The sequence below is a fragment of the Drosophila bipectinata genome, chromosome XR, assembly GCF_030179905.1.
Source record: "Drosophila bipectinata strain 14024-0381.07 chromosome XR, DbipHiC1v2, whole genome shotgun sequence".
Taxonomy (NCBI): Eukaryota; Metazoa; Arthropoda; class Insecta; order Diptera; family Drosophilidae; genus Drosophila; species Drosophila bipectinata.
Window position 1 is genome coordinate 17,379,646 of NC_091735.1, and position 25,876 is coordinate 17,405,521.

The following is a 25,876-nucleotide window of genomic DNA, read 5'->3' on the forward strand; positions in this document are numbered from 1 at the left end:
ATTCTATTGTAATCCTCGGGTGAGGGCATCCAGTGTTCTTCTATGGGAAGAGGGCTAGATGATTATCCCCCTTGGTTTTTTGTTTGAACTGGTTGTTTGTTTTCGATTTATCCACTTAGTATGCTGTAATAGTTACTCTCTCTAATCTCTGAGTTCTGAGCCCCGGCTCGGAATACGATTTGCATATGAAATGTATGCGAATCTCGTTTCCGAAGCACTTCCCACATTCAATTAGCCGCACGTTTATTCAACTTGATTTGTATGAATTGGAAATACTTGGCGAATTGACAGCATCTCATTTTTTTACGGGTCTTAAATTATAAAAAAAAGAATATATTTTACTATTAGGAAGTTAGTAGCTTCAGAGTTGGGGAGTAGTTTTTAAAGATGTATGTAAAGGCCAACTGTAAAGTCTTGAGCATTGCCTGTAAAATACTTTATTATTTATCATACTATGCATTATGATTTAATAGGGATATGTACATATTTTCTATAACATCTATGAGATATAGAAGGTAACTTTCTATTATAGAAAGTATTACAATTCTATAAGTACTTTGGCGGTGACATGCTTTTGAAATGCTTCTCATAGCTTGCTTTTCTGAATTAAAACCTTTGTTTAATCACACATTCAATTTAAGTATATTGTATATTTAATAATTATTCTGAAACCCGTTATTCAATGTAGAAATTCTAAATAGAATTAGTGTGCCAAGCACAAAGCTTCGTAATCACAAGTATTGTATATAAAAGTGACCCAGAAAACGTCTCGCCCTTTTTTAACACTTTTGGTTCCCAAGAGAACTATAGAATAATTGTCTAAACCAACTAATACTAGGTATAATAACCAAATAATAAATTATATTTAAGTTTTTTAACCCATATATTTAGCTTAAGTGAACAATAATTTTATTTGAACGGCCAACTGACACTCTTGGGGCACTGGCGGATAGGATAGTGGGCTTCTGGATGTTTTCTGGATATCTGGGATCCTTAAGACACTACAAAGAGTGATACGTTTTGGGATGCGGATGGTGCTCGTCTCTCTGGCCAGTAACATCTACCAGAAACCCTTGCCACCAGACATGGATCCGCCGGCACCACCGCCGCCATAGTTCATGCTCATGTCCATGCCGTTGTAGGCGCAGAAGGCCTCGCCGTTGTCGATGCAGGGCTCGTAGGGTCCTTGGGTGCCCTGCCCGAAGAAGCTCTGGGGCAGATTGCAGGTGAGCGGGGAGCTGACCGTGCCGCTCATGGGCATGCTCCCATGGCCGTAGTCGCCCATTCCCATCTGAGAATTGGGCATGGGCATTTGCATGCCCATACCACCGGCCATTCCGGCCGACATGCCCATGCCGCGCTGCTGCGAGTGTCCTTGGGGCGAAGGCGCTGCTCCGCCAGAGCTGTATGCCATTGGTCCAGGCATTTGTCCACCATAGCCGGCAGAAGCTCCGCCCCCGGAACCGCCGGCTGACTGGCCGGTCGGCTGCATCAGATCCCCCATCTGCGGGTATACGGGAGCGTTCACGGGTTGGCCGTTCCAGAAGGAGTACCCGCCGTTCGACATCTTCGCGCCTCTAATTTCGAGCTTGACCAAAACTAGAAAATTTCAGAAATTTGTTTTTTATTTTATTTTTGGAAACCAAAAACCGAACGGGTAGAATAATTTTTGGGATATATTCGGGACCAAATTAAAAAGCCGCTTGGAATTTTGGATTGCCGAACGATGTTAACAGTATGAATTCTCAGGAAAGACTGAAGTTATGGAGTTCGAGCCAGAGGCAGGTTCCAAATTTGACTTTCAATTTCGGGTCATGGACTACTTGATTTTAAAAATAACATATTTAAAAACGTGGTTTCTGAGGCTACTGGGTTTTCGGTTTTTTGTCACAAGCCCTGGTCCTGAACAGAGTTCCTCGAGCTGAGTGATAAAAGTCATTAAAAGTTGACTTTCTGCAACTGATTTGGCAGTTAATTCCCTCCAGCCTACAGGCCCTTGAGAAAGCCTAATGCCTCTGCTTTTAATTCAGGTCATTCCGTGTTATTTAGCATAACATTTTTATATTCTGATAAATGCCGTGTTTTTTTTTCCATCCTCCCTCCATCCTCATTTTTATTTCCATTTTCATCTGTCTCTCGGTTCTATTCCTTGTCTTGGCTTAGCCTTGCCTTTGTCCTGTCTCCGGCGGCTGGTGGGGTGGTGGCTTGGTGGGGGGCGTGGCAGGACCAACGTTTGTGTTAATTTTTGAAAAAGGACGCCAACTGTCATGATGCAGCGCAGATGATAATGATGAAGACGCGGAAAGTGTGGCAACAAACGTTTTTTCCCCAAATGAGGGTATCTACAGGGTGTGATGGACTAATGGGAGAACCATATACCATACATTATTTATTTAGTATTATGTCTTTAACTTTAATATCATGATTATCCTTTAAGAAGAGGCATTTCTGTAGTAGTTTATATTACTCTACAGGGTATTACTGGAGTCAAAACCCACTTTCCAATGACGGTTCTCACTTGATTCTTGTGCCAAGCAGAAAATGCAAAACACTTGAACTGAGTGGAAACGAAGGCGAAAGCAAAATAAGCAACAACAAAATGTCTCAAAAAACAACCGAAGCACTTGGAAAATAACCTAAAAATATACAATTAATACCAGATACCAATAAATATTACGTATACGTAACGATCAAAGAGCCATAGACATATTACGTATACGTAAGAGGATCCCATAACATTAAAAGAGTTTCTCTTGTAAAGAGTATAACAGTTATTGAGATCTCTCTTTTCTTGCGGTGCATTAGGACAAGAAGAGAAAGCCAAGCATAAGCAGCGAGGCGAGAAAAAATGAACGCAACATGGTAGGGTGTTGATAATGATAGCAAAGACAAAAGCTTCGGCCATGCCTAATGGGACTTACAGGGTGTCAGAAAAAGAGCGGCTGGGGGCTGGGGGTTGGGGTCTGGGAGGACGAGGCTGGACGTCCTTGACGCGCTGCAGTGGCGACATCGTAGTTAAATTGCCTGTCCTCGGCCGGCGTCAACATTGTGTCATTGCTAGTATTAAATCAGAGCCAAACAAATGGTGATACACAAGAGCGACACGAGTGGCAGGAGACGGCACGGCACACACAGGGATTAACTGAAATGTTTAAGATACGAAGAGCAGCATATTCTATCCATAGCCGACTAAACAAAAGTAAGAAATCTCAAAGTTTACACAATACTATAAACGATTAATTACAACAGCCATTCCGCCAGCCAGATCGACTGTGGTAACCCTGAACTGACCTTGGGCCGGGCCAAATTATGTGCTGCCCGCCATATTGATGAGCGGGAGGGTGGCAGCGGAAGAGCAAGCAGAGAAGTGGCAGCGGAAGAGAAAGCATTCAGTGCATAGTTCATCAAGTTGGCAAACAAACGCATGCCACAGCTGGGCTCTGGGGGGGACGGGGGGCAGCCCGACTTGGGTCAAATATGTTAGCAGTTGCATTCTGTTTTGGCTCCGAACAGCAAACATCCAAGGAGCAGGCAAAGACAAAGGACCAGCACAGTGGGCGAAGCTACAAATTTAAATATTTACAATTATTAAATAATTATATTAGTATCAAAAAAGAGGCAAGTTTAGCAACAACTAATGATTGTTATAATAATATACAATTAGAGTGAGAGAATTGGTTTGGGAAAAAATAACAATATAACCCCACTGTAAAGCATCGCAGTTTTATCGCATTACTGCAGCTGCCTTTGCTCTTATTCCCACTGGTACTCCCACTCCCAGCCCCACTTTCTCTCTTCACTGGATACTCTTCAATTGCAAGCTTGTGGGGAGGTTAATTAAACAAAAAGAAGAAGAGAAAGGTATAAAATATATACTTTACAATATAAATCAATTTTTTTCAATTTATTCATAAATTTTCATTTTAAAAACAAAATTATTTATTACCTATTTTAGCAAATGAAAGGTAACTCTTAGTCGAACTCTTAGTAACTCATACATTTCCCCCACTTCCGCTCCCACTTTTCTGTCGGTCACTATATATTTCTCCGTCTGTCCGCTGGCGACCTTCTCCCATGCCATTAGCAGCGATGGGTAAATAAGCTTAGTTCACTTCGCCGACTAAGAGAGTGTGAGTATAAGAGTGGGAGGCGTGCGAGACCACCGGGATAATGGGCAGGGAGAGGGCGTTATTGTGGAGCAAGTGCCGAAAGTGGCGAGAGCACTTGAAAAAGTGGCAAAATAATTACCGATAACACAACTGCCCAGGCACCGATTCCGAACAGTAGAACTTTTTTCTTTCGCATCCGCGTGTGTGCTTCCATTTTGTTTTTGCAAGTCCTTTTTTTTGTGTGCCTGACAGCGTATTTCGTTTGCTTTTTTCTGATTTCCTTCTTCTCTTTTTTTTTTTTTGTTTGTGTGTTTCGCTTGTAGAACTCTGGCTTACATAAATTCAATTGTGCGATTCTGCGAGTGGTCCTGGGCACGGGTGTGTTTACGTGTGTGTGTTTGTGTGTGTGCACGGAGTGTGCCTGTGTGGCTGTCAGTGCAGTTAGGCTAAACCGATTTGTTTCGCCTTCTGCCTCCCACGCTCCTCTCTAAATTCTGCGTTCACGATCCTGGTTTGGAATCCTGGAAGTTTTCTTTTTTCATTTATCGACCTTTTTGTTACCCTTTCTTATTTAAAATATTAATTAAAATAAAAAGCAATATGGCATGAGCTTGTTATTTTGAAAACTATTACTTTCTTTTAAATTTAAAATTAAATCTGTGATTATAAAACAAAGCTCTTTTATGCGGTATTTTTATTTGATTTTTTTCATCAAACAAGCAATATCCTTCATAATTTAAATTAATAAATCATCGCATTTTTTATGCGATCCATATTTTAAGTCCTTTTACCATTATTATAATTAAAAATCATTAAATGTCATATACATTTAGACCTTAAAACTCCTTTATATTTTATGAATTTAAATACCAACTCCATCTTTAAACTCCGAATCTTTAAAGACCTTCTGAGACAACACTGCGTATGAGTGATAAAATAGAGTCACAGGCAGTACTACATGCATAGGATCTTTTTTAAAAATTTACTAAAATATTTCTATTTTCTTTCTAAAATTTATATAAAACCAAAATCCCCTAGAGACAACTAACCAGGGTAGTTGGGATTTCGTTTTAGTATTTTTTGTTTAGTGGGGTTATTGTTTGTCCTTCCCCCGTTCCCCAGTTGACTTTCGGGGCTCCCTGTGTCAATTGATGACTCTCGCATGAACTGGCCAAGACCAGGACTTGCCAGCTAGGACCAGGACTGCACTGGCCAGGACGAAAGAGACAGGAAAGGAAAAAAAGTAAAGCCTCTGAGCTATAGTCACCAATATCGAATGTCGTTTGTCAAGTTGGAGAGTCAACTTTCGATAATGTTAATTTGCGGTGTGTGTTCTTTTTTGGCGGGAAAGGGGCTTGGTGGCGAAGGACTATTTACTGTGCGAAAAGTGGGACATAAGTGGAGGAAGTTGGGTGGAATTTGAGGAATTCAGAAATTGGGAAATTCGGAAAGTCAACGTAGTTAAGCTCCACTAACAAGTTCAAGTGATCAACTTGTGGTCGCCTTTAATGACTGTCGTCTAATCACTCCTTGGCCCAAGGAACTTCCTGTTTCTCCTCACCAATAGGATAGAGGGTGAAAGGGGCAAGAGGAGGAGAGAGGTCCTTGCCGCATCACATAGCCATAGCCATGCCAATTTATTTAATATGCCGTACGTGAGCTTCCGTTTTTCTGTTCAGCCTCGTTTATGGCCAACTGGCTCTGATTCTCTCGTTCTTTTCTTGTTTTTGAGTCCTTAGAGTCCTTGCAAGTGAGTGCGAGTGTGTGTGTGTTTTACTTCTCGCATTTCATTTCATTTTACTGGACGTTTTCAAATTTTTCACTTGAGTGAGCTTTAGCAGGCGGTTTCACATCTTTAACGATGCGAACGGCAGAGCCGGCCTGGCATGGTAGGGCTGGGAGGTCTGGGAGGACCAGGAAGCGGACTCCCGACTGGTCAACCATTTGTAATGACCAAAAGCCGTAAGGACGTGCAAGGACCTCCACCGACCGGAGCTTTATGTCCGAATGTTTGCAGGCAGGAGCGAAAAAAATATATAATAATATGGGTATTGTTGGCGATTTTGAAGAGTCCTTCTTCCGAGTGTCCTTCCAAAAAAATTAATTTATAATATTTAAATATTTTTAATAAGGGATAATGGAAATTATACACAGGGCCCAGCAGGACACCTAAGTTCCAAGCTCAAAATAAGCAACAGAGAATATAAACATAATTTCTTAAAATTAATATACTAATTTACGGACTAAAATGCTTTGTTACTTAATTTTTCAAATATATAAAATTTTTTATGAATTTTCTTGGAGTGTAGGGGTGTGTGTGTGTCGGCGTGTGTGTGTCTAAACAGCTGTTTCGGTGTGACGGGGCTTACAGTTAAAGAGGATTCCGTCAAGGACACCAGAACGCTGGAGAATTATGTGCAAGTCTCGGCACTCGCAGCTCATTCGTCCTCATCGCCATCAGTCTTGGTCCTGGCCAGCTGAGCTTGGCTCAGTCCGACTCAGGCCGGGCCGGGCCGAAATCCGAAATCCAAAATCCTAGCTGCCCGGCCCGGTCTGGCCTGGCCAGTCAGGACCTTGCCGACCTCGGCTCATATGCGAGTCTTTGTGTTTGCGCATTCAAGTGATGGTGGGGTGGCAGCTGCGCCGTATCCGCATCCGTATCCTCATCCGCATCCTCGTCTTTATCCTTGTCTATGTCCTCTTTATCCTGTGCCACCCCAATGTGCCACAATCCACATCCTTGTCTTTGCCATGCTTTCTGCTATTTTAGTTTTTTTTTTCTCGCCTCTGCACCAAAGTGAGTATTTCCATATTTATAGTTTTTGAAATAGCTTCTAACTAGCTTAGCTGGCTGGCTTAGCTGGCTGGCTTTGCCAGCAAGTGATGTCGGGTCGGTGAGGGGGAAGGAGGGACTCAAAGCGAGGAGTCCTGGCGAGGAAATTGAATATCCACTGGTCATTTTTGCATAGAAATTGCTCGATTTTCACGGCGTCCTACCCGAATTTGCAAGTTTCTTGCCAAATTGTTTGGCTTTTTATTCTGGACATTTTTGCAATTAAAAGCAGGGAAGTGGTCATTATATTATAGTTGGCTAAGAGTTCTTTTTAAATTAAAAGAGTATTCTTAAGAATATTTAAGAAAAGAATAAAATTTTAAAGGAGTCCCTTGAGAAATGTATCGACTTTCAATGACACAATGCCAAACTTTTAAATATTATCCTGAATTTCATAAATATTTTGCGGCGTTGAATTAAAAAAAGGCATTTGCCTTTCACCTCAATTATATGTAAGATAAATTCCCCAAAGGTCCTTCCTCTGGGGAATTACCCACACATATATACATTCGTATATCGACTGACTTAGTTACTGCTTCATAAGGACACAAGGACGAAGGCCTCTGAGAGGCAGGAGGGACGGATTAGGGTCCCTATCATCAGTCCATTTAGTGGATGGAAGAGGGAAGGGGGGGTCTCATCTCCATTTTTTTTGTTGTTGTCTGCTTGGGTCTGCCTGATGACCTTCAACAGTTTACTGACATTTATAAATTTTTATAAGGTTCAAGGGTTCAATAACGCAGCATGACAAAATTTATCGCCACAACGTGTTCATAACACACATACACACACAAATACACCCTGGACACACACATGTGCGTATGCGAAGGGGGGGTGGGGAGTTCGAGGGGGGGTTCTGGAATATTGATGGCAAAACTTCATGAAGCATAGCCAACTTTTTCGCATCGTTCCCTCTTTTTTGTTGTACTGCGTAAATGTCAGATAAGCCACGCCCCCTTTCCGCCTATCAAATATGCACTAAAATCCAGGACTAAAGTGTAGACTAATTGATATCCTGTGGGAGTTACAGTGACGAAGGCTTTCAAAAATCAAATATCAGTTCAAGTGATGAAATCAATCTTAGCTCCATTTATGTTTTGGTTGAAGTGTCCTTACCCTTAGCTGGTTATATCCTTGAATCCTTTATATCCTTGCTTGGTATTTTCGCTGGTGCGTGCAATTTTTAGCTTACAGCTGTCAGCTGACTAACCAACAAAACGCGAAAACTAAACGAAGCAAGCAATTTGGTGGACTTGGAAACGAATCGAACTGTATCGAAGGGATCCAGGAGCCAGAAGGCAGGAGCCAGGATCCCGGACGCAGAACCCTAGCCAGGACAACTGGCAACATTCGCTTGTTGACTATGCATGAGACGGAGACATCGCAATTCGGTCCAAAAAATCCGGGAAACTCCGGAAAATCTCTCTCCTTTGAAAGACCCCTCGTCCTTCTCGTCCTTTCACGCAGCAAAAGGAGAATCGGACCTGCTTCGTTGTCGATTGCCAAATGAATTTTGTCAGGCAGCGAAGGTTGAAATTGGCTTTTGCCTTTTGGCGAACGTATTTTGAATTTTAATGCCGAAATGCCAACAAAAAAAAAAAACAAGGAAAGCCAGAAAGGCAGAAGTTAGAAAGACGAGGGCGAAAAAGGCTAAGGCGGCGCCGGATATGGCCAGGAAGAGGAAGAAGCAGAACCCTTTTTTCTCCACCGACTGGCGCCTTTGTTTGCAAGAGGCCTAAAAAACAAACAAACGAATACAAAGCCATTCTCACACACATACACACACTTATCGCACCACAGGACTATTTCATTAGGAAAAGTCGAAGACGCTTCTCTGGAAGATGGAATTAACACACTAAGATATTGGTTTCAAATCTTAGAAATATATATCTATTTTCTCTATAATTTATTGAATTTAATAAATAAATATCTATACCACAGATGAATAATATTAATCCTTTTTGAAATGAAAACTCCTTTTTTTGGGTCATGGGCTTTCACAGGTTAAGGTCTGTTTTTGGGTTTTTTGTTTTTTTTGTTTAGCTAGAAATCAACACATTCAGAACCTCCTTCACACATACACACGCACATTGACACACCCATAAAGGACTAACACACTCAGCCACACACAGACACTACAAAGCAACCGCAATGGGATTGGATTAACATTCTGACAGAATCCATAGCATACTTATGTGGGCCGAGAAGAGACTTAGCCAGGAGTCTAGAGAAAAGGATAAAGGATAACGCTGAGCCAGGTAGGATGAGAGGCAGAGGCAGCCGAAGGAGAGTGCCATCTTAGTTGCGGTTGAACACTTGCCTGGCTGGATGGAAAAGTCAAGGCGGATGGGAATGGGATGGGATGGGAAAAATGGCAGCATATTTGAATACTTGATTTCATTTATTATGTATGCGTGTGTCGGCATCATCCTTGTATTTTCACACACACATATATCACTCAGGATGTGAGTGTGAGTGCGAGTGCGAATGTGTGTGTGGGTTAATTTCCAGCCTCAATAACAAATCATTCAAACACAAACATTCCTAAACTCTATCCGTATCTAGATGATATTTAATTGAAAATTCTAGGCAACGAGTTGCCATTAAGCCTTGATGCGTTAATGAATTCAATCTCCATTTTGTGACAGTCTCCTCTTGCCAATAATATTCATTTTGATTGAAATGTGGCATTAAGATTATCACTTTGAATGCTAAAATATTTTGAATGGCAATTAGCTTTATGGTTTGTTCATTTTGGCGATTTGTTATTTAAAGGACCTTCATCATCAGAGTGTTTGTGCGTAAGGTCATGGCACACATTTGACAAAGAGGTCCTGCGACCTGTCCTGCCACCTGCCCACCATCCGCCGTCCAGTGTCCTTTGTTGTTTTGGTTTTGGGCTTGATTAGACCCCAAGTATCCTGGCCCAAAGCCCATACCCATGCCCATGCCTGCGAGTGTGCGGGCGAGGTGACCTTGCTTGTGGCCCAATCTGGAAATCTTGGCCCCGCTCCAAGCCAAGTCAACCAAAAAAAGAGCGCGACCATAAAAGTGCCTCGGAACTGAAACACCCAGAAGATAAAACAATAATTGAAAGTGCTCCCAAGGACCTCTATATGCTATATTTATTTTGTGCAGGCTTATGTATTAATAAGGATCTTAAAAACCTGGTTTTGTTTTCACATTTTAATTGCCTTGTTGAATCCTTGTTCATATTTTAATAAATCGTGCAATTTATTTCACTGTTGATTGAATAAAAACAATTAAAAACGAGCCATGAAATTGACTTGAAGCAAACAAGGATTATGCCTATTGTTTCACACACTCGTTACTCATACGCCTCGTTGGCCAGGCTACCGAAGGTGACAACATGGCTAAGAAAATGAAGAAGCTGTGTTAGCATAATAACACAGCCAGGACAACAAATAGCAACAAGAGCAATTAAAAAGGCGACAAAAACAAATACGAGTGTTTTAAAAATAAAATCAAAAGTGAAATGCCGTCAAGGTGTTGTCCTTCCTGTACTTTCAAGTTAGGTCTTCTAAAAATTATTTCTCCAAAGGATTTAAAAATACCAAGCCAGTATTTCATAGTCCTTGATTATTGGGTATGGCTGGTATAAACAAAAACTATATATAAATTTTAGTTTCAGTGCAGGATCCTAAAAACGACAGTCGGCACAGCGCTTTTAATGACGCAGCAGCAAACACTCCGAAGGCGTCGACCCACTTGCCACACATACTGAGGACATACATATGTACATATTGTAGGAAATATAGTGCAGGGATGAGTGCACATACATATGTACATATGTCTGTAGATATGTGTGCCTTGAGCAGCTGTTAAATATTTGCTCAGTTCTTTTTTCCTTCGCACTGCAACCATTTGAAATGTATTAATAATTGTCAAATGTTTAATTAGCCAAACGAACACAACCCGTTTGCCAGGGAAGCCATTACAGCTTACTAAAGACTCAGGCCCAGCACTGAGAGAAAAAACTACCAAGAGAGATTCGTCAAATTCTAAATAAGTTAGTATTCCATAAGGATATCATAAGGATATGGCCAAATTAATGAAAACTCTGGTAGCTTATTAATTTAATAAAAATTAATTATTTTTCTGCGTGCATTAGGAGACAGCGACAAATTTTACCGGCGCCAAAAATATGCGTAAAAAGCAGCTGTAGAAATTTCCCATCCTCCTCCTCCTCCACAGAGGAGCCTGCATCCCCCACCACCTCCTTCTGGTCTTGGCGGTGGATTGGGGGAAGCCGAAGGGAAATATCCTGCGCCTGGGACTTTTCTTCGGCTACCGCTAGCGTGAGAGCGCTCTAGCCTAAAAGCTAGAGAGAGAGAATTTCCCACACGAATTTATCGCATGCTATAAATTAGTGCGATGCTTTGGATTTTAATGAAATATTTTCCATATTCCAATTAATTATAAAGATAATGTTAAATGGGAAGTATGAGAAATATATGAAAATTTTTTGGAAAAATATTTAATAAATTTAAGTTGTTTGTGGGATTTAATTACCTTGGAATTCTTAAAGATCCTATGCATTTTTCAGCAGTGTATTAATTGCTTGAATGTCATACATATGCATTTTCGTGCATAAATAAATGCCAATATATGTATGTATATAAAATATATATGGTTGGTCCTGTGCGTTAGTCAGTCGCCTGGCATTTAAACCGCATTAAAATGAAATTAAATATTCATTCTGGAATTTAACAGGCAAACACGGGCGAAAAAAAACGGAAACCGAGAAGGCCAGAAACAAGGAGCCAAGGATCGACGAGGAAAACAACAACAACAAAGAGGTAATAATAATAATAATAATATTGACAACAATGACAGCGCAACTGACACGATTTCTGTTAAATGACGGATAAAAAACGAAAATTACGATTCTACTAAAAAGAGATACAACAACCGAGAGAGCGAGAGGGAAGGGAGGTAGAAAGTAAAATGGCGGCCAACGCCATTACAAAAGATGCCAAAATATTGGAAAGGGAGGGGGGAGGGGACGGAGGGACAACTATCAGTATGCCATTAATTCTACCAATTTACGAAACGGCCGTCTTAATCTGGTTTTAATGTTGTGCATTTGCCATGTAAAGTGCATAATAAAATTGTAGAAAATTTAATTATGCGCAATTAATGCGCATTAAATGCAGAAAACAACAAAGCCCGGGACCCAAGCCTGGAGTGGGCGTCATGTTAGTGGGCGTGCCAATTGATGTCGACTAATTGACTGCCCTCGGCCCATTGCGAAGTGTTCGGTCAGCTGCTAATTAACATTGGAACTTCTCAGGCGCTGCCAGAGGCGGAAGTGAAAAATATCAAAAAAAAAAAAAAAAAACAGAGCCAGAGCCAGGATAATCCTGAGCAGGACACAAGACTTGGCCAGGGACCAGGAAACCAAAGAGAATAGTAAACAATTAATAGACGAAAAACAGCCAGAGTGGAATTGACTTTGAAAGACCAATAATTTCATATTAGAATACGTCTTTTTTTTAGGTTTCGTAGAAAGAAAAGAATCTTTTAGCTGAATACCTTAAAACAAGCAGAGAACTTAGCTCCATCATTCTTACTGAATGTCTAATCCGAAATTTTGATAAATTTTATTGGTAAAAATTAGGGTATGGGAGACTTTGTGGCCCCAAAAAAGTTTATAATTTCTCTAAGAATCATCAGATCCTCTAGTGGAATGCCTTAAAAGAAGCAAAGAACTATTCTCCATCCTCCATTTTATTTTCCGAATCGGAATTCGACAATTTTCTTAGAGCCTCTGTAGGAAATAAAGTCGTTATCTAGTAATCTAGAAGTAAAATAATCAAATATCAAAAATAGTAGTCCATGGAACTAACTTTTGGAGCTGTCAAGTGGTGCCCCTGGGCCTTGTCTCCAATAGAGCTCAGTTGAAATCTAGACTCGGAAACGTTCAGACCGTGTGGTTATTCCAAATTCAGAGTTGAAATTTAAAATTTTTTCCAAATTCAAAAATTTAAATAATAATAAAGGAAAATAGGTACGAAAAAGTAAATTATTGTGTGTAGAGATATTTTCGAAAAAATATTTAATTTGCAGAAGACCGTCCTAAAAAATCAGGGAAATCTGAAAAAGAATTAATATTTCTTTCAATTCCGTGTGAAAAGTCAAGTGTATTTCGAGGCAGGATGTCGAGCGGATTCTCATTCTGGAACGGCCAGCCGGTGACCGCTCCCGTCTACCCACAAATGGGTGACCTCATGAGCCAGAATCCATCGGGCTTGCCGTGGCGCATCGGAGCCGGAGCGGCGGGAGCTGCAGCACTAGCGGGCATGTCCCCCGGCGGAGCTCGTTATTTTCCCGGCGGATTCGGAGCTGGACAGATGCAGATGGCCGGCATGGGCGATTTCCGGCATATCAACTGCCCCACCATGGCGATGGGCTATTTTGGGCAGCCCCAGCCCCAGACCCAGTACGAGCCGTGCCTCGAAAACGGGGAGGCCTTCTGTGCCTACAACGGCATGGACCTGAGCCTGCAGGGGGGCGGGGCGTATTCGGGATCAGGTGCCGGAGCTGGTGCCAAGGGCGACTTCTGGTAGGCGCCAAGAACCCACCCAATCCCGTGCACTAAAGCCCTCGAGCTCTCTTATGTCCCATCGACTAATCCCACCTGCATTATCATACCGACGTAGCGGATCCATGTTGTCGTCGCATCCTCAGCCTTGGTATTTGGAGTGAAAGAGTCCATTCTCTGGTTGCGTGTCTTAAATATGGCTTTCGTTTGTGAAAAAAAAAATAAAAATAAAAACCCACGGTTTATTTGAGATGTAAACTATTTTTCTTAATTCAAGGTAGAAACTAAAATTTAATCATAGCGTTGCACCGTCCTGGGCTAAGAATTGATGGCAAGCCGAGGGCTCCATTTGATTGCGAATATTATTTTATTTTATGTCAACTGCTTGCCACATCCAAGCCCCATTTTTTAGTGCCATCAAATGCAAATGTTTATGGCAGGTCCTGCCACAACCCTTCCTCTTATTTTATCCTTATTTTTTGTGTTCACCCTCGCCCTCGTCCTCGTCCTCGCAATGCATTCTGCATGCCGATGGCGTTGGCTTTTTATGGGTCTGTATGGGTGCGGAGTATTTATGGTCCAGCTATGAAACTACAGGATCCCTGGAGCCCGCCACCTATTTCCCTCGACTCTCGGACCCGTTGCAACAATTTCGTTTAACTGAAATTTCTTTTCTTTCATTTATTTATTTTTTTTTGTTAGAAACCTCTCGATTTAATTGTCAAAGTTTTATGAAACGGTTGAGGTAATCCCAATGCTCTCGATAAGTCCTGAAATGGAAAGTTAAGGCCATAGCCCATCGGTGGCTAATCCACCATTCGTATTTCGTACTCGAAACAAATTGTGTATTAATTTTGCACTGGCTGGGAATTCGTTTTGGGGGCAAGAAGTTTTCAAAAAAAAAAACAAAACTTTCGGCCATTGCACACACATGTTGGCCCAGATGAAGGGCAGAAAGGGCCTGGCCCCCAGCTGACCCCCATAAAACTTTGAGCTTTCGAGCAGGAAAAGCCAAAACAATGGCATAAGTCATTTTTAATTGCCTTTTATCGAGCGCCTCTGAATGGGGATATTTCCTTGGTAATTGGAAAATATTTTGATGTCACACCGAGGGAAATTACTGCAAGAGATTTAATAATAATGAGTCTTTAAGGTCTTTTCTTGTAGACTCTTATAGATGCCTAGTCTGAGAGAACCTTTGTCCTCAGCTTCAGATCTATTAATCAAAATTATTTCCAGTGCATGGCCAGAACAATATTCTCAGGACAATTACATTTTACGATATCTGTTACATTTTGAACGTTTCTTTAAAGGGACTATAGAAAACGAGTTTAAAGGACCAAGCCCTGTTTCTTAAAAATGGAATTTCCTTTTGTTTAAATATTGATAGTATTTTGATTTATTAACTTGCTGAAAACCATAAAAAAATATGAGAAACTAATCTCAAGAGTTGGAAGTTTAATAGGTTTTTTTTTTCGGCTAAAGTTTGAAGCTTTCTTCAACCATTTTTTAGCCATGTATCTTCCAATTTAGCCTGGCAGCGATTTCGGCCAACTCTTATTGTTCGGTCACGACCAAGTTATTAGCGTCATTTGTTTTTTTCGGTTGGCGGGACAAAGTCTGAAAAATGATAAGCGCCGAGCGCGCAAAACTGACATGACAGACACTTCTGTCCCTGTCTCGGGGCCTGTGTCCTGGGACGCGATGCCAACCAGACAGGACCATGGAACAGCCTCCCACCCACGGACAGCCTCTCATTAGCGGGTGGCCGATGGCCAAAACCATAACAAGTAGCCAGACCCGTTGACCATTGGCCGGGTCGGTAAGTTATGCAAGTTACTTACCTGATTTTACTAGCACCCTGATCCTGAGACCCGGAGACCGCTCAACGGCCCGCCGGCTTCAGATTTATGGCCTTGGCTATTAATCAAAGACAGGAGCAGGAGCACGAGGAGGAGTAGGAGCTACGGGTGGTGGCCAAGCGTGCAGCTTTGGTCCTGCAGCTCCTGTTCTCACCAGTTTAGAGCCACAAAATTTATGCCATCCACCTCGCGCCGTGAACATTCAATTTTTGAAATTGGCTGCGAAAATGTGGAGATTGCAGATTGGTGAAATATGACTTTGGTTTTGTAGAAAATAAAGTACCCGGTACAATATTAGGATGATGCAATGCACGCTTGTATGGTCCTAAGAAATAGAGAATAAGAAAATTATGTATAACAACTTTTTCATTTTTTTTCGCTACATTTGTCAGTCACAAATAAAGTTCCGAAGCATACACACGGTTTTCTGATTTTGGTGGCTTCGAATTCTGCCGCTCAATAGGTTATGGGCCCAGGCACTAGAGAGTTCAAGTTATTCGGTGTGTGACTCAAGATTAAGAACAATGAGTGCTCTTTATCAAATTGATAAGTTAGAGGAGACAAACTATGATACATGGAAAATACAGATGCGATCTGTATTAGTGCATTCCGGTCTGTGGAGTGTTACGTCTGGAGAGCTAACTGAAACGAATGTTCCGGAAGGACAACAGTTTGCGGCCTTGGACAGTAAGGCGTTGGCGACAATAACATTGAGTGTCAAGACATCTCAATTGGCCTACATCAAGAATTGCTTAACGGCTGTGGAGGCATGGACTAAGTTGAAGGAAGTTCATCAACCAAGCGGACCTGTACGAAAAGTACAGTTATACAAGAAACTGCTCAATAAACGGATGGAGCAAGGGCAGAGCATAACGACCTACATAAGTGAATTTGTGGAAATTCTGGATTGTCTAACTGGAGTTGGAATAGACATAAACGACGAACTTCGCACTATCGTTTTGCTATCAAGTCTTCCAGAGCAATTTGAACATTTCGTGGTCGCTATGGAAACACGAGATCAGTTACCTTCGTTCGAAATTCTCACCATAAAGTTAAAGGAGGAGAGCGAAAGAAAAGGAATAACAGAGGAACGAGTCGACACTAAAGCATTTGCTGCAATACACAAGCACAACTCACAGACAAAAACGTATGGACAGAAGAAACGAAAAAATATCGTTTGTTTCAAGTGTGGTGAGCAAGGGCACATTAAGTCCCAGTGTCGAAGAGAGGGTGAGGGAGATCATCGTATGGAATCAAGAAGTATGGTGAATCGACAAAGCAGCCTGTTGCACGCCTGTGACGTCAACAAAATTGACAATTCAACATGGTGCTTAGATAGTGGCGCAACAAGCCATATGTGTTGCGCAAGAGAGCTATTCACAAAGTTTGAGAAGCACACTGAACAGATCGGACTGGCCGATGCTGGTTTCCTTCAAGCAGAAGGTATAGGTGACGTCAAGATACAGACAGGCCAGTGCATGTTGACACTAAAAGATGTTCTCTACGTTCCGAAGATGACCGGAAATTTCTATTCCGTGAGCAGTGCTGTCCAGAACAGGTGCAAGGTGACCTTTGACATAGAGAATGCCAAGGTGATGCAAGATGGAGAATGCATAGTGAAAGCCAAAAAGATTGGCAACTTGTACTTATTTGAAGGTGGCCGAAGTAAATGTTTTGCCATGTCAGCTGTTGATGGAATTTTGCTACACAAGAGATACGGACATATTAATTTCTCTAGCTTGAAAGAGATGGTATCCAAAGGGATAGTTCGAGGAATAGAAAATATTCGGTTGCCAGAGAATATTAATTGCAAAACGTGTATGGTTAGCAAAATCCATGTTCAACCTTTTCCATCTGCAACGAGTAATCGGGCTAAGGAGCTTTTGGAGCTGATACACGCAGATGTTTGTGGACCTTTTCCAACACCATCCCTCGGAGGTTCCAAGTATTTTCTGACGTTCATTGACGATAAGTCCAGGAGGATTTTTGTTTATTTCCTGCATGGAAAGAACGAGGTGCTATCTAAATTCATCGAATTCAAGAATCTGGTGGAACGGCAGACAGGAAAAAGATTGAAATGCCTGCGGAGTGATAATGGCGGAGAATTTGTCAATAAACAGTTTGACGAATGTCTAAAGCAGCATGGAATCGACAGACAGCTAACAATAGCATATACTCCCCAGCAAAATGGAGTTGCGGAACGGGCAAATCGTACGCTAGTGGAGATGTCAAGATGCCTTCTGGTCCAGGCGGGACTGGGAGATCGTTTTTGGGCAGAAGCTGTCAACACTTCGGTTTATCTGCGAAATCGTTCCCCTACCAGCGCATTAGAGAGTATGACTCCTATGGAAGCGTGGACGGGTAAGAGACCTTATGCAAAACATCTAAAGGTTTTTGGATCTCTTGCAGTTGCTCTGGACAAGGGTCCGAGGAAGGGCAGCAAATTTCAACCTAAGGGAAAGGAGTACATTATGGTTGGGTATTCTGTTGCAGCCAAAGGTTATCGACTGTATGACCCATCAACTGGACAATTGGTCGAAAAACGGGATGTATTATTTGATGAACATCATGACGTGGCATCCAAGGATGATACTGTGACGATCGAGCTGGAGGACCTGGAGGAGGACCGTCAGCAGCAGGGACTCGGAGATGCAGAAGTCGTTTCTGACTCATCCATCGACGCCGACAGCTCCGATGATAGCACGGATCAGTACGAGAGTGCTGAAGAAAAGGGTGAGCATGTCGAGGAGGAGGCACGCAGGGGCCCCGGCCGCCCTAAGATCATTCGGACTGGAAAACCTGGACGTCCAAAGAAGCAGTACAATATCCTAGGCGCCCTTATTTCGGAAAATGTTCCGATTCCGTTAACTTGCAGAGAGGCGCTGGAGAGTAATAATGCAAAGGAGTGGCGTGAAGCCATGGAAAGAGAATATGATTCTCTGGTTGCCAACCAGACTTGGCAAGTCACTGATTTACCCAAAGATCAGCGAGCCATTGGATGCAAGTGGGTGTTCAACGTGAAGCGTGATAAAGATGGCCAAATAGAACGTTTCAAGGCTCGACTGGTAGCAAAAGGATGCGCTCAGCAGTTTGGCGTAAATTACCAAGAAACATTTTCGCCAGTATGCCGATTGGAGAGTGTGCGCTTTATTATAGCACTGGCGGCGGAGCTTAAGCTACATCTTCATCAAATGGATGTATGCACCGCGTATCTCAACAGTGATCTGAGTGAGACGGTCTACATGAAGCAGCCGGAAGGGTACTCAGATGACTCAAATCCTGACAAAGTATTGCTTTTGAAGAGAGCAATATATGGCTTGAAACAATCAGGAAGGGCCTGGAACGAGAAGCTAAATGGCGTATTGGTCAATATGGGATTCGTTGCCTGTGATAACGAACCATGTTTGTACAAAAATTGTGGCGAAGGTAATCTTGTACTAATCCTTGTATATGTTGACGATATAATTATAGCTTGCCAATCGCACGAGGATTTGCTGAAAATCAAGAGCAGCATCTCACAATCATTCGAGTGTGTTGACAAGGGTCAACTTAACCATTTCCTGGGCATGGAAATCGAACGAGACGGTGATCTTGGAGCAATTACTTTGGGACATACGCAATATATCAAGGATCTTTTGCATACCCATGGAAGTGATTTTTGCAAGTCGGCGAAGACACCTTTGGATGCTGGTTTCCAAGTAGACTGTACAAGCCCTCAATGCAAAAAGGTGAATCCCACTACGTATCAGTCCATAGTAGGAGAGCTTATGTGGCTAGCTCTTACAACAAGGCCAGACATATTGCATTCGGTGTCGAAATTGGCCCAGCGGAATCAAAACCCACATGCTGAACACATGGCTGGCATAAAGCACATCTTTAGATACCTCTCATCTACGATTGACATGAAACTACACTATCGGCAATGTGGTCAGTCGTTCTGTGGATACGTGGATGCGGATTGGGCAGGCGATAGGCTTGACAGGAAATCATATACTGGTTACATCTACTTGTTAGCAGGTGGTCCGATTTCTTGGCGTTCGGAAAAGCAGCGAAGTGTGGCGTTAAGCAGTACCGAGGCGGAATACATGGCACTTTCGGCGGCATTTAAGGAGGCGATAGTCATGCGAAGGCTGATTATGGAGATCGGTTGCGGAGACAACGACACCCCGATCGTCGTGTATGGGGATAATCTGAGTGCGCAGGCGTTAACCAAGAATCCTGTTCATCATTCCAGAACTAAGCACATTGATATACGTTATCATTTTGTTAGAGAAGTTGTAAAGAAAGGGCAAGTTTTGTTGAAATACAAATGTACAACTGAAATGATTGCAGATATTTTGACAAAAAATCTTCCTAAAACAAAACACGAAGAGTTTACAAAAATGTTTAATTTGTTTTGATAATCATTTTTTGTAAACAAGCTTGCATTGAGGAAGGGTGTAGAAAATAAAGTACCCGGTACAATATTAGGATGATGCAATGCACGCTTGTATGGTCCTAAGAAATAGAGAATAAGAAAATTATGTATAACAACTTTTTCATTTTTTTTCGCTACATTTGTCAGTCACAAATAAAGTTCCGAAGCATACACACGGTTTTCTGATTTTGGTGGCTTCGAATTCTGCCGCTCAATAGGTTTCGGGCCTTCCTCAGAATATTGGCCGATAATTATTTTTGTGGCCATAAGGTGGGCGGCAAGGCTGCTGCAAGGACTAAGGGGCTGGCAACTTGTCTGCCGCAAATCCTTTTTTTATTTTTCCAGCTGCACTCGGTTCTTGGCATATTGACAGGGCCCGTGTTTGCTCGATTTCTGGTAAATGCACAGTGGTTGGAGGGTCAATATGGAAGGGTTTCAGGGAGTTGTGAGAAGGTTCTTGCAGATAGAAACTGGAATTGTTATTCTTAGACACAAATCTTGAAGAAAAGTTAGTGAATCTTTTATATTTATTTAAATATTGTTTTAAAAATGTTGGATTCTTCTTTCTTGGTCAACTGGTTTTGGTCAAGCTTGTTGAATAAATAGAACTTTAAGCTGTCTATTTATTAAAATAAAATCTATATAGTCCTCAAATAATCTTAAAATAATATCAAAACTATAGTTTATTTTATAATTATTTTAAAAAATATTTTTCTTTTCATTTTCAAACACACTTTGGCTCACTGTGGCCTTCATTTGCATATGTATCTCATGCGTGTGCGGTGAAAATTGTGTGCGTGGAGGAAAATCAGGGCTGGGAAAAGCATCTGAGATGTGAAGGGAAATGGGGGCGGGGCAGTGGTAGGGACTGAGGGTCTGAGGGAAATGTGACGCAGTTGTGCGAGAAGTGCAGCTTGTTTGTCTTGCACTTGCGACTGTCAGGACATTGTCGCATTGATGAAGCCTCCCGAACCAGGACAGATGGGCAGATGGGCAGGCAGGAAAAGAGGGAGGCTTCTCCGCAGGACGAGGCCATAGAACGGAATGGATTTGGGTGTAAGCCTGTCAAAGGATATCGCATCAATCACAAAGCGCCATGTGTCGCCTTGCCACTTGGCAAATGGAAAGAACAATAAAAAGGAGCAGGTCCTGCCAGAAGGAAATAAAAGTGGCACAATAAGGCGAAAGCTCACACATATCCTTCTCCGCCCCACTCCATATTGGAGTTGTTTTCAATCTTAACACTTTTGCGAGTTTACGCCGGAAAATCGCTAATGAAAACATTGATCGATTTTCCGGCGAATCTGCCAAACGGAATCGATCCAATTACTTGTATTTTTTTTTTGTTATACACTTTCTAAGGGTATTGTGGTTTCAGTAAACTTTCTATTTATTATTAAGAGAGAGTATAAAAGGACTAAAGTCTTTACAGAATATACTTAGAGAATAATATTTTTAATAGGAAGGGTATTGAATGTATAGGTCTACCCCTTCCTTCACATTTTTATTTTTTTATTTTTTGGAGTTTTATTTATTTTATGATTGGGCCCAGGACACGTGCTCACTTGGATGGTTTACCCGCTGAGCTAGAGGACATAAATCTTCCAGTCCTGACGACGTTTGACAGCGACACTCATATGTCATATCCTTGTTTTTGTTGTTGTGTTTCTGTGGGCCGGGCCTTGTTTTGGATTTCGTGTTTAACATTTTACAGCCACGGCAGCAGTTTGACAGTTTTTGTTATTTATTATGGATAGAAAAGAAAACAATTTTTGAGCTACAAATAATAAAAAAAAGGGGTGAAAATTTGTTGGGGTTTAAGTGTGGAGGTGATAGGGTTTTAGAGGATTATTAAAAGGATTATTGGGAAAAGGGTAATCCTTTTCCGTTTTAAATTCGGAAACGAGAGTAGCCCAATAAACTTGAAACCGATAACCTTGGCTGGGAAATGAAATTCTGGCCAGGATTTCAAGTGTCGGATTAAGTGGTTTTGCATGGAAACACTGACCAATGGGTCAGTTCAAGTGCTTAACTTGGCCAGGACTATATAGACCCAAACCTCTGGCTATAGCTAGCAACAGGACTTAATCATTGCAGAACTCGGTGGGATATTAAAAATAGCTACTAAGCCCTTGTAGAGCTTAGATATTAATTATAAATTTATTCAAACAATTAGGCTTGTTTCTCTGGGTGTACTGGCTACCAAACAACCCACTAGTGTCTGGTTTAAAGAAAAAAAAACACTTTGCTGAAAACAAAGAGCGGTAATACGCCAGAACAATGGCCTAAAAACTGTGAGATGGCCAGAAACATGTCCTGCAGCGCCGCAGAAGAAAGTGAAGTGAATGCTAGGCAAGAGGGGGCGGGGCGGTGGGCGTGGTTAACTAGTTCCCAACTGAAGTACTGTACATTTACATATACATGTGCAATTTACACACATATGTATGGCCAGGACGAACAGGACGAACAGCAAAATGCAATACAATAAACATGGAATGCATTTCGTATATGGATGGTATGGGTGTGTGTGTGTGTGTATGAGTGCGTGATTGCAGAATCTACCACATCATCAGCTGCCCCGCCCATCAACAGTCAACCGCCCACTTTCCCTTACCCCCCTGCTCTCCCCTGCCACTTCAGCCATCGAACAAAATGCCCAATTTGGTCAACGTCAACGTTTTGAGGCAGCCACCCCCCATTCAGCTTTCAAGTTGCCACCACCCCTCGAGAGAGGTGTCTGAAAAGATTTTATGAAAAAGGTCTAAAAAAAAGGCCAAAAAATAAATAAAATTTTTAAGAAATAAGGGGCTTTATTACGAATGATAGAAGTCTATAAAAGTTAAAGATATTAAAAAGGTATAAACACCAAGTAATATTAGGTTTCTATCTTAAAGAACCCTAAAAGATCTATCTATAATCTATTTTTATTTGTAAAATCTTAATAAAGCATCTTACATCATATCAAACTTTAAAAACACATCACTATTATCTTCTTAAATAATAAAAATCTTGAAAGAATTCAAAAAAGAACCAAGAATATCATCAGTCATGTTGTCTCTAAAATTAAGATATTTTATCCAAAAAATTTGACAAAAATCCCAGCTATAAATTGGCCAAATTGTCAGCGTTTGTGGGCCTAGTAGGACCCACCGAACCACACCATATAGTATACCCCCCATTAGGCCCAAAGGACAACTCACAGGAGTGCTGGCCCGCACGTAGCACGCATTTGCAATTTAAACTTGAATACGCATAAATTAGTGGGTATTGCCAACTTACCAAGCAACTGCAGCTAAAACAACAACAATGCCTGGCCATGATGACAGGGCCAGGATATAGGGCGAGGACTGGCAGGATATGGGGCGAGGGCAAGGAAGTGGTCCACAGTGGTCCGCAAATTACAGCAACTGATATTGTTATGAGGGGCCTGACAGGGACCGGGATCAGGACCAGGCCTCTCATGCCTTATGGATGTGTAACTAAAAAAGGCGTCAAATTATGGCCACGCCGAATGGAATTCAAATTGGCCAATAATGCCAACTGGCTAGTTGAGTGAAAAAAGTGGCTCATTTGTCGGTCTGTGCTGGCCAGTGTAGAGCCGATCCACTTAAAGCGGAAGTGTAAAACGAGTCAATGGGCAGAAACAATCGTAGATTACGAATTCTCTATGAATTTACACATGACTTCCCTGTGGGTTTATGGTTTTTATGGGTTTTTAGATTTAAATATTAAATAGTTTAATCTAAGGTTTTTGTTAAGATATTTAAAGATTTTTTAAAAACAAGCTTTAATAAATAAAACAAAATTTTATTCAAAGCTTAAGTTTAGGGTTTTTTTGGTAAATTTTATTATATTTTTTTAGAAAAACCCCCATGAATGCAAGCAAAGCCCTCTTGACTTTTCTGGTTTCCCCCATCCACTGTGCAAAAAAAAGGGGGGTCCCCGTGGCCAGAGAGTGGTGCTGGCTCTGGGAGTTAGACACTGGGCTGTGGGGGCGTGGCAGTGCGAGTGCGCTTCATTAGGCATGTGTTTGTTTGTGGCCTGCGGCCTGGACCGGAGCTGACACTAGAAACTGGAAAAGTTTGACCAGCCAGCGGATTGTTCCCCAGGGTGGGGTGCGACCCCTGGCGGGGGGAGATTCATAGAAGGGGAACTGAAAAATCCGGAAAGGGCCCTGAAAACCGTAGAACCAAACACCGGAGCAGTCTCGTGAATGAAAGACGTGAATGTGGCAGAGAACTGGGCCACTTAGTAGGGATCTCAGGTCCCCTGTTTTTACTGGACCACTTTGCTTAATGGTCCGATACTGGTCCATAATCGCAGGGCTTTGTATTTTGCAGCCTTGTTTGTTTGTTTGTTGGAAATTGTAGGGGGGGGGAGAGGGTGGAGATCCAAAAACAACAGGCGTCATAAAAATTACGCCACACATTCCACTCGCAGCGCTTTTCCATTCGAATCCCTTTATGGCCGAAAGGAAAATTAGCTCAGCAATCCGATGATTTAATCGTTTCATTTTCCCAGTGGCTTAACAAATCAATTACCAGAATCTTATTTACTGCAAAGTGATAAAGTGGCTCCGGGGAGAGGGAGTTACTGGCTTTTTAAATCATTTTTTATTAAAAATAATTACACTTTCTTGCCATCAGATAGGCTGTAGTTCGATTAAAGCCTTAAACAAGTAGGCCCAGTTCCAGTAGACTTTTAAACAGGGCCAGGATTTTCTCATTTCCAACCAGATTTTCATTTTAGAAACATCAAAATCCAACGTAAATTCTCCGTAATAGTTTAGTTAGGAATATAAATTAAGACCAAAATAAAAATAGTATGAAAAATAAGTTTTAGGATATTATTTTGCTTTAGAAATTCTTATTCATATTTTCAACCCGATTTTCGAAATCAAAATGAACAATCGAGGCCGAGGTCTGAACACATTCTCCTTCTGGAAGGGACAGTCAGGATTGGTGAGTGCGAGGAGCTCTATGGTAACCGCGTAGGACGTAGTAGTAACCTCATCCCATCCCCAGCCCTGTTCGTACACACCATCGATTGCTGGAGGCATGCCAATGCAGACCATCATACATCGCCCAGTACCGATCGTGATGCCAAGCCTGGACCTGGGAGTGGGAGACGCTCGAAGGACTGACCCTCCTTCAAGCAGGCAGGCAGTCTTGAAGCCCCTTTGGAAGATAGGAAAGGAAGCCTCTTGTGGCGATAAGGACAACACGGACATTAGCTTGCGGCTGGCTGGAGTTATGTCGGCGCTTCGAAAGGCCGGAGTAAAGTTGCGTGCCGACCGTTTGGGTGTCCACCACAGCATCCACCATGGCCTCAATCATGGCTGCTCCAATAACTCTACCACTAATCTGGCAGATAGTCGCCAGTGCCATAGCCTCCATGAGTTCCGCCAACAACCGGGATCCAGTTCCGGATCTATAGGTTCCGCAGTTCCTAAGATCAGTTATTGGTAGCATTTTCAAGGAGGTTCTATTCTATACTATTGATATAGTTTCTATGAAACCTTTAGTAAGTTTTAATACTACTACTAGGAAGCTTATTATTTTAATAATTCATTTTTAGTAAAATTTGAAAATGGGACTATTCGGAGAACTGATTACTCGGCGCCTATATTCACCAATGCATTTTTTAATGTTTAAAAAGGAAGTTTCTTTTAATTTCCATACTTGGCTTTAGCTTTTTTTATACCTCGATTGTACCCAAATCATTTAAAGACTGAAATTCCGCTTATTTGGCTGCAAAAAGTATCAACAAATTTGGTTGAAATCGATTGAAATAAAAATAAAAAAAATATCTCTACAATTAGTCAGATTGCGTTTCCGAACTCACAAAGAGCCTTGGCATGAGGAGGACAATTGCAGTATCTGATATTTCTGCAGTTATAGCAATTTACGAGTATTTCGAATGGGAATCGATTGCACGTCCTTTGGCTCCTTGGGCGCTGTCTCATATTTCTGCAGCATTTCCATTCAAGGGCTCCAGTCGGCAACCTGCGACTTAATTGATTTGCCATTGCAAATATTTTGCTATAATTAAACAGTTGTCCGGCAGCTATGGGCCTTCGTCCGGTGTTCT

At 41.8% G+C, this 25,876-nt stretch overlaps 3 protein-coding genes across 3 annotated transcripts; 2 read left to right on the forward strand and 1 right to left on the reverse strand.

Moving 5' to 3' along the window:
* Positions 1-859: 859 nt before the first annotated feature.
* LOC108123649 (ESX-1 secretion-associated protein EspB) lies at positions 860-1,764 on the reverse strand. Its single transcript, XM_017238893.3, has one exon. The coding sequence runs from the start codon at positions 1,565-1,567 to the stop codon at positions 1,061-1,063; it is 507 nt and encodes a 168-aa protein (XP_017094382.1). The 5' UTR covers positions 1,568-1,764; the 3' UTR covers positions 860-1,060.
* Positions 1,765-12,813: 11,049 nt separating this feature from the next.
* On the forward strand, positions 12,814-13,765 carry LOC108123651 (uncharacterized). The gene is made up of 2 exons (XM_017238894.3): positions 12,814-12,973; positions 13,033-13,765. Exon 2 carries the CDS (start codon positions 13,122-13,124, stop codon positions 13,530-13,532), a length of 411 nt encoding a protein of 136 aa, XP_017094383.2. The 5' UTR covers positions 12,814-12,973; positions 13,033-13,121; the 3' UTR covers positions 13,533-13,765.
* Positions 13,766-24,502: 10,737 nt separating this feature from the next.
* LOC108123652 (uncharacterized) lies at positions 24,503-25,606 on the forward strand. The gene is made up of 3 exons (XM_017238895.3): positions 24,503-24,747; positions 24,811-25,309; positions 25,364-25,606. Exons 1-2 carry the CDS (start codon positions 24,688-24,690, stop codon positions 25,252-25,254), a joined length of 504 nt encoding a protein of 167 aa, XP_017094384.2. The 5' UTR covers positions 24,503-24,687; the 3' UTR covers positions 25,255-25,309; positions 25,364-25,606.
* Positions 25,607-25,876: the final 270 nt, after the last annotated feature.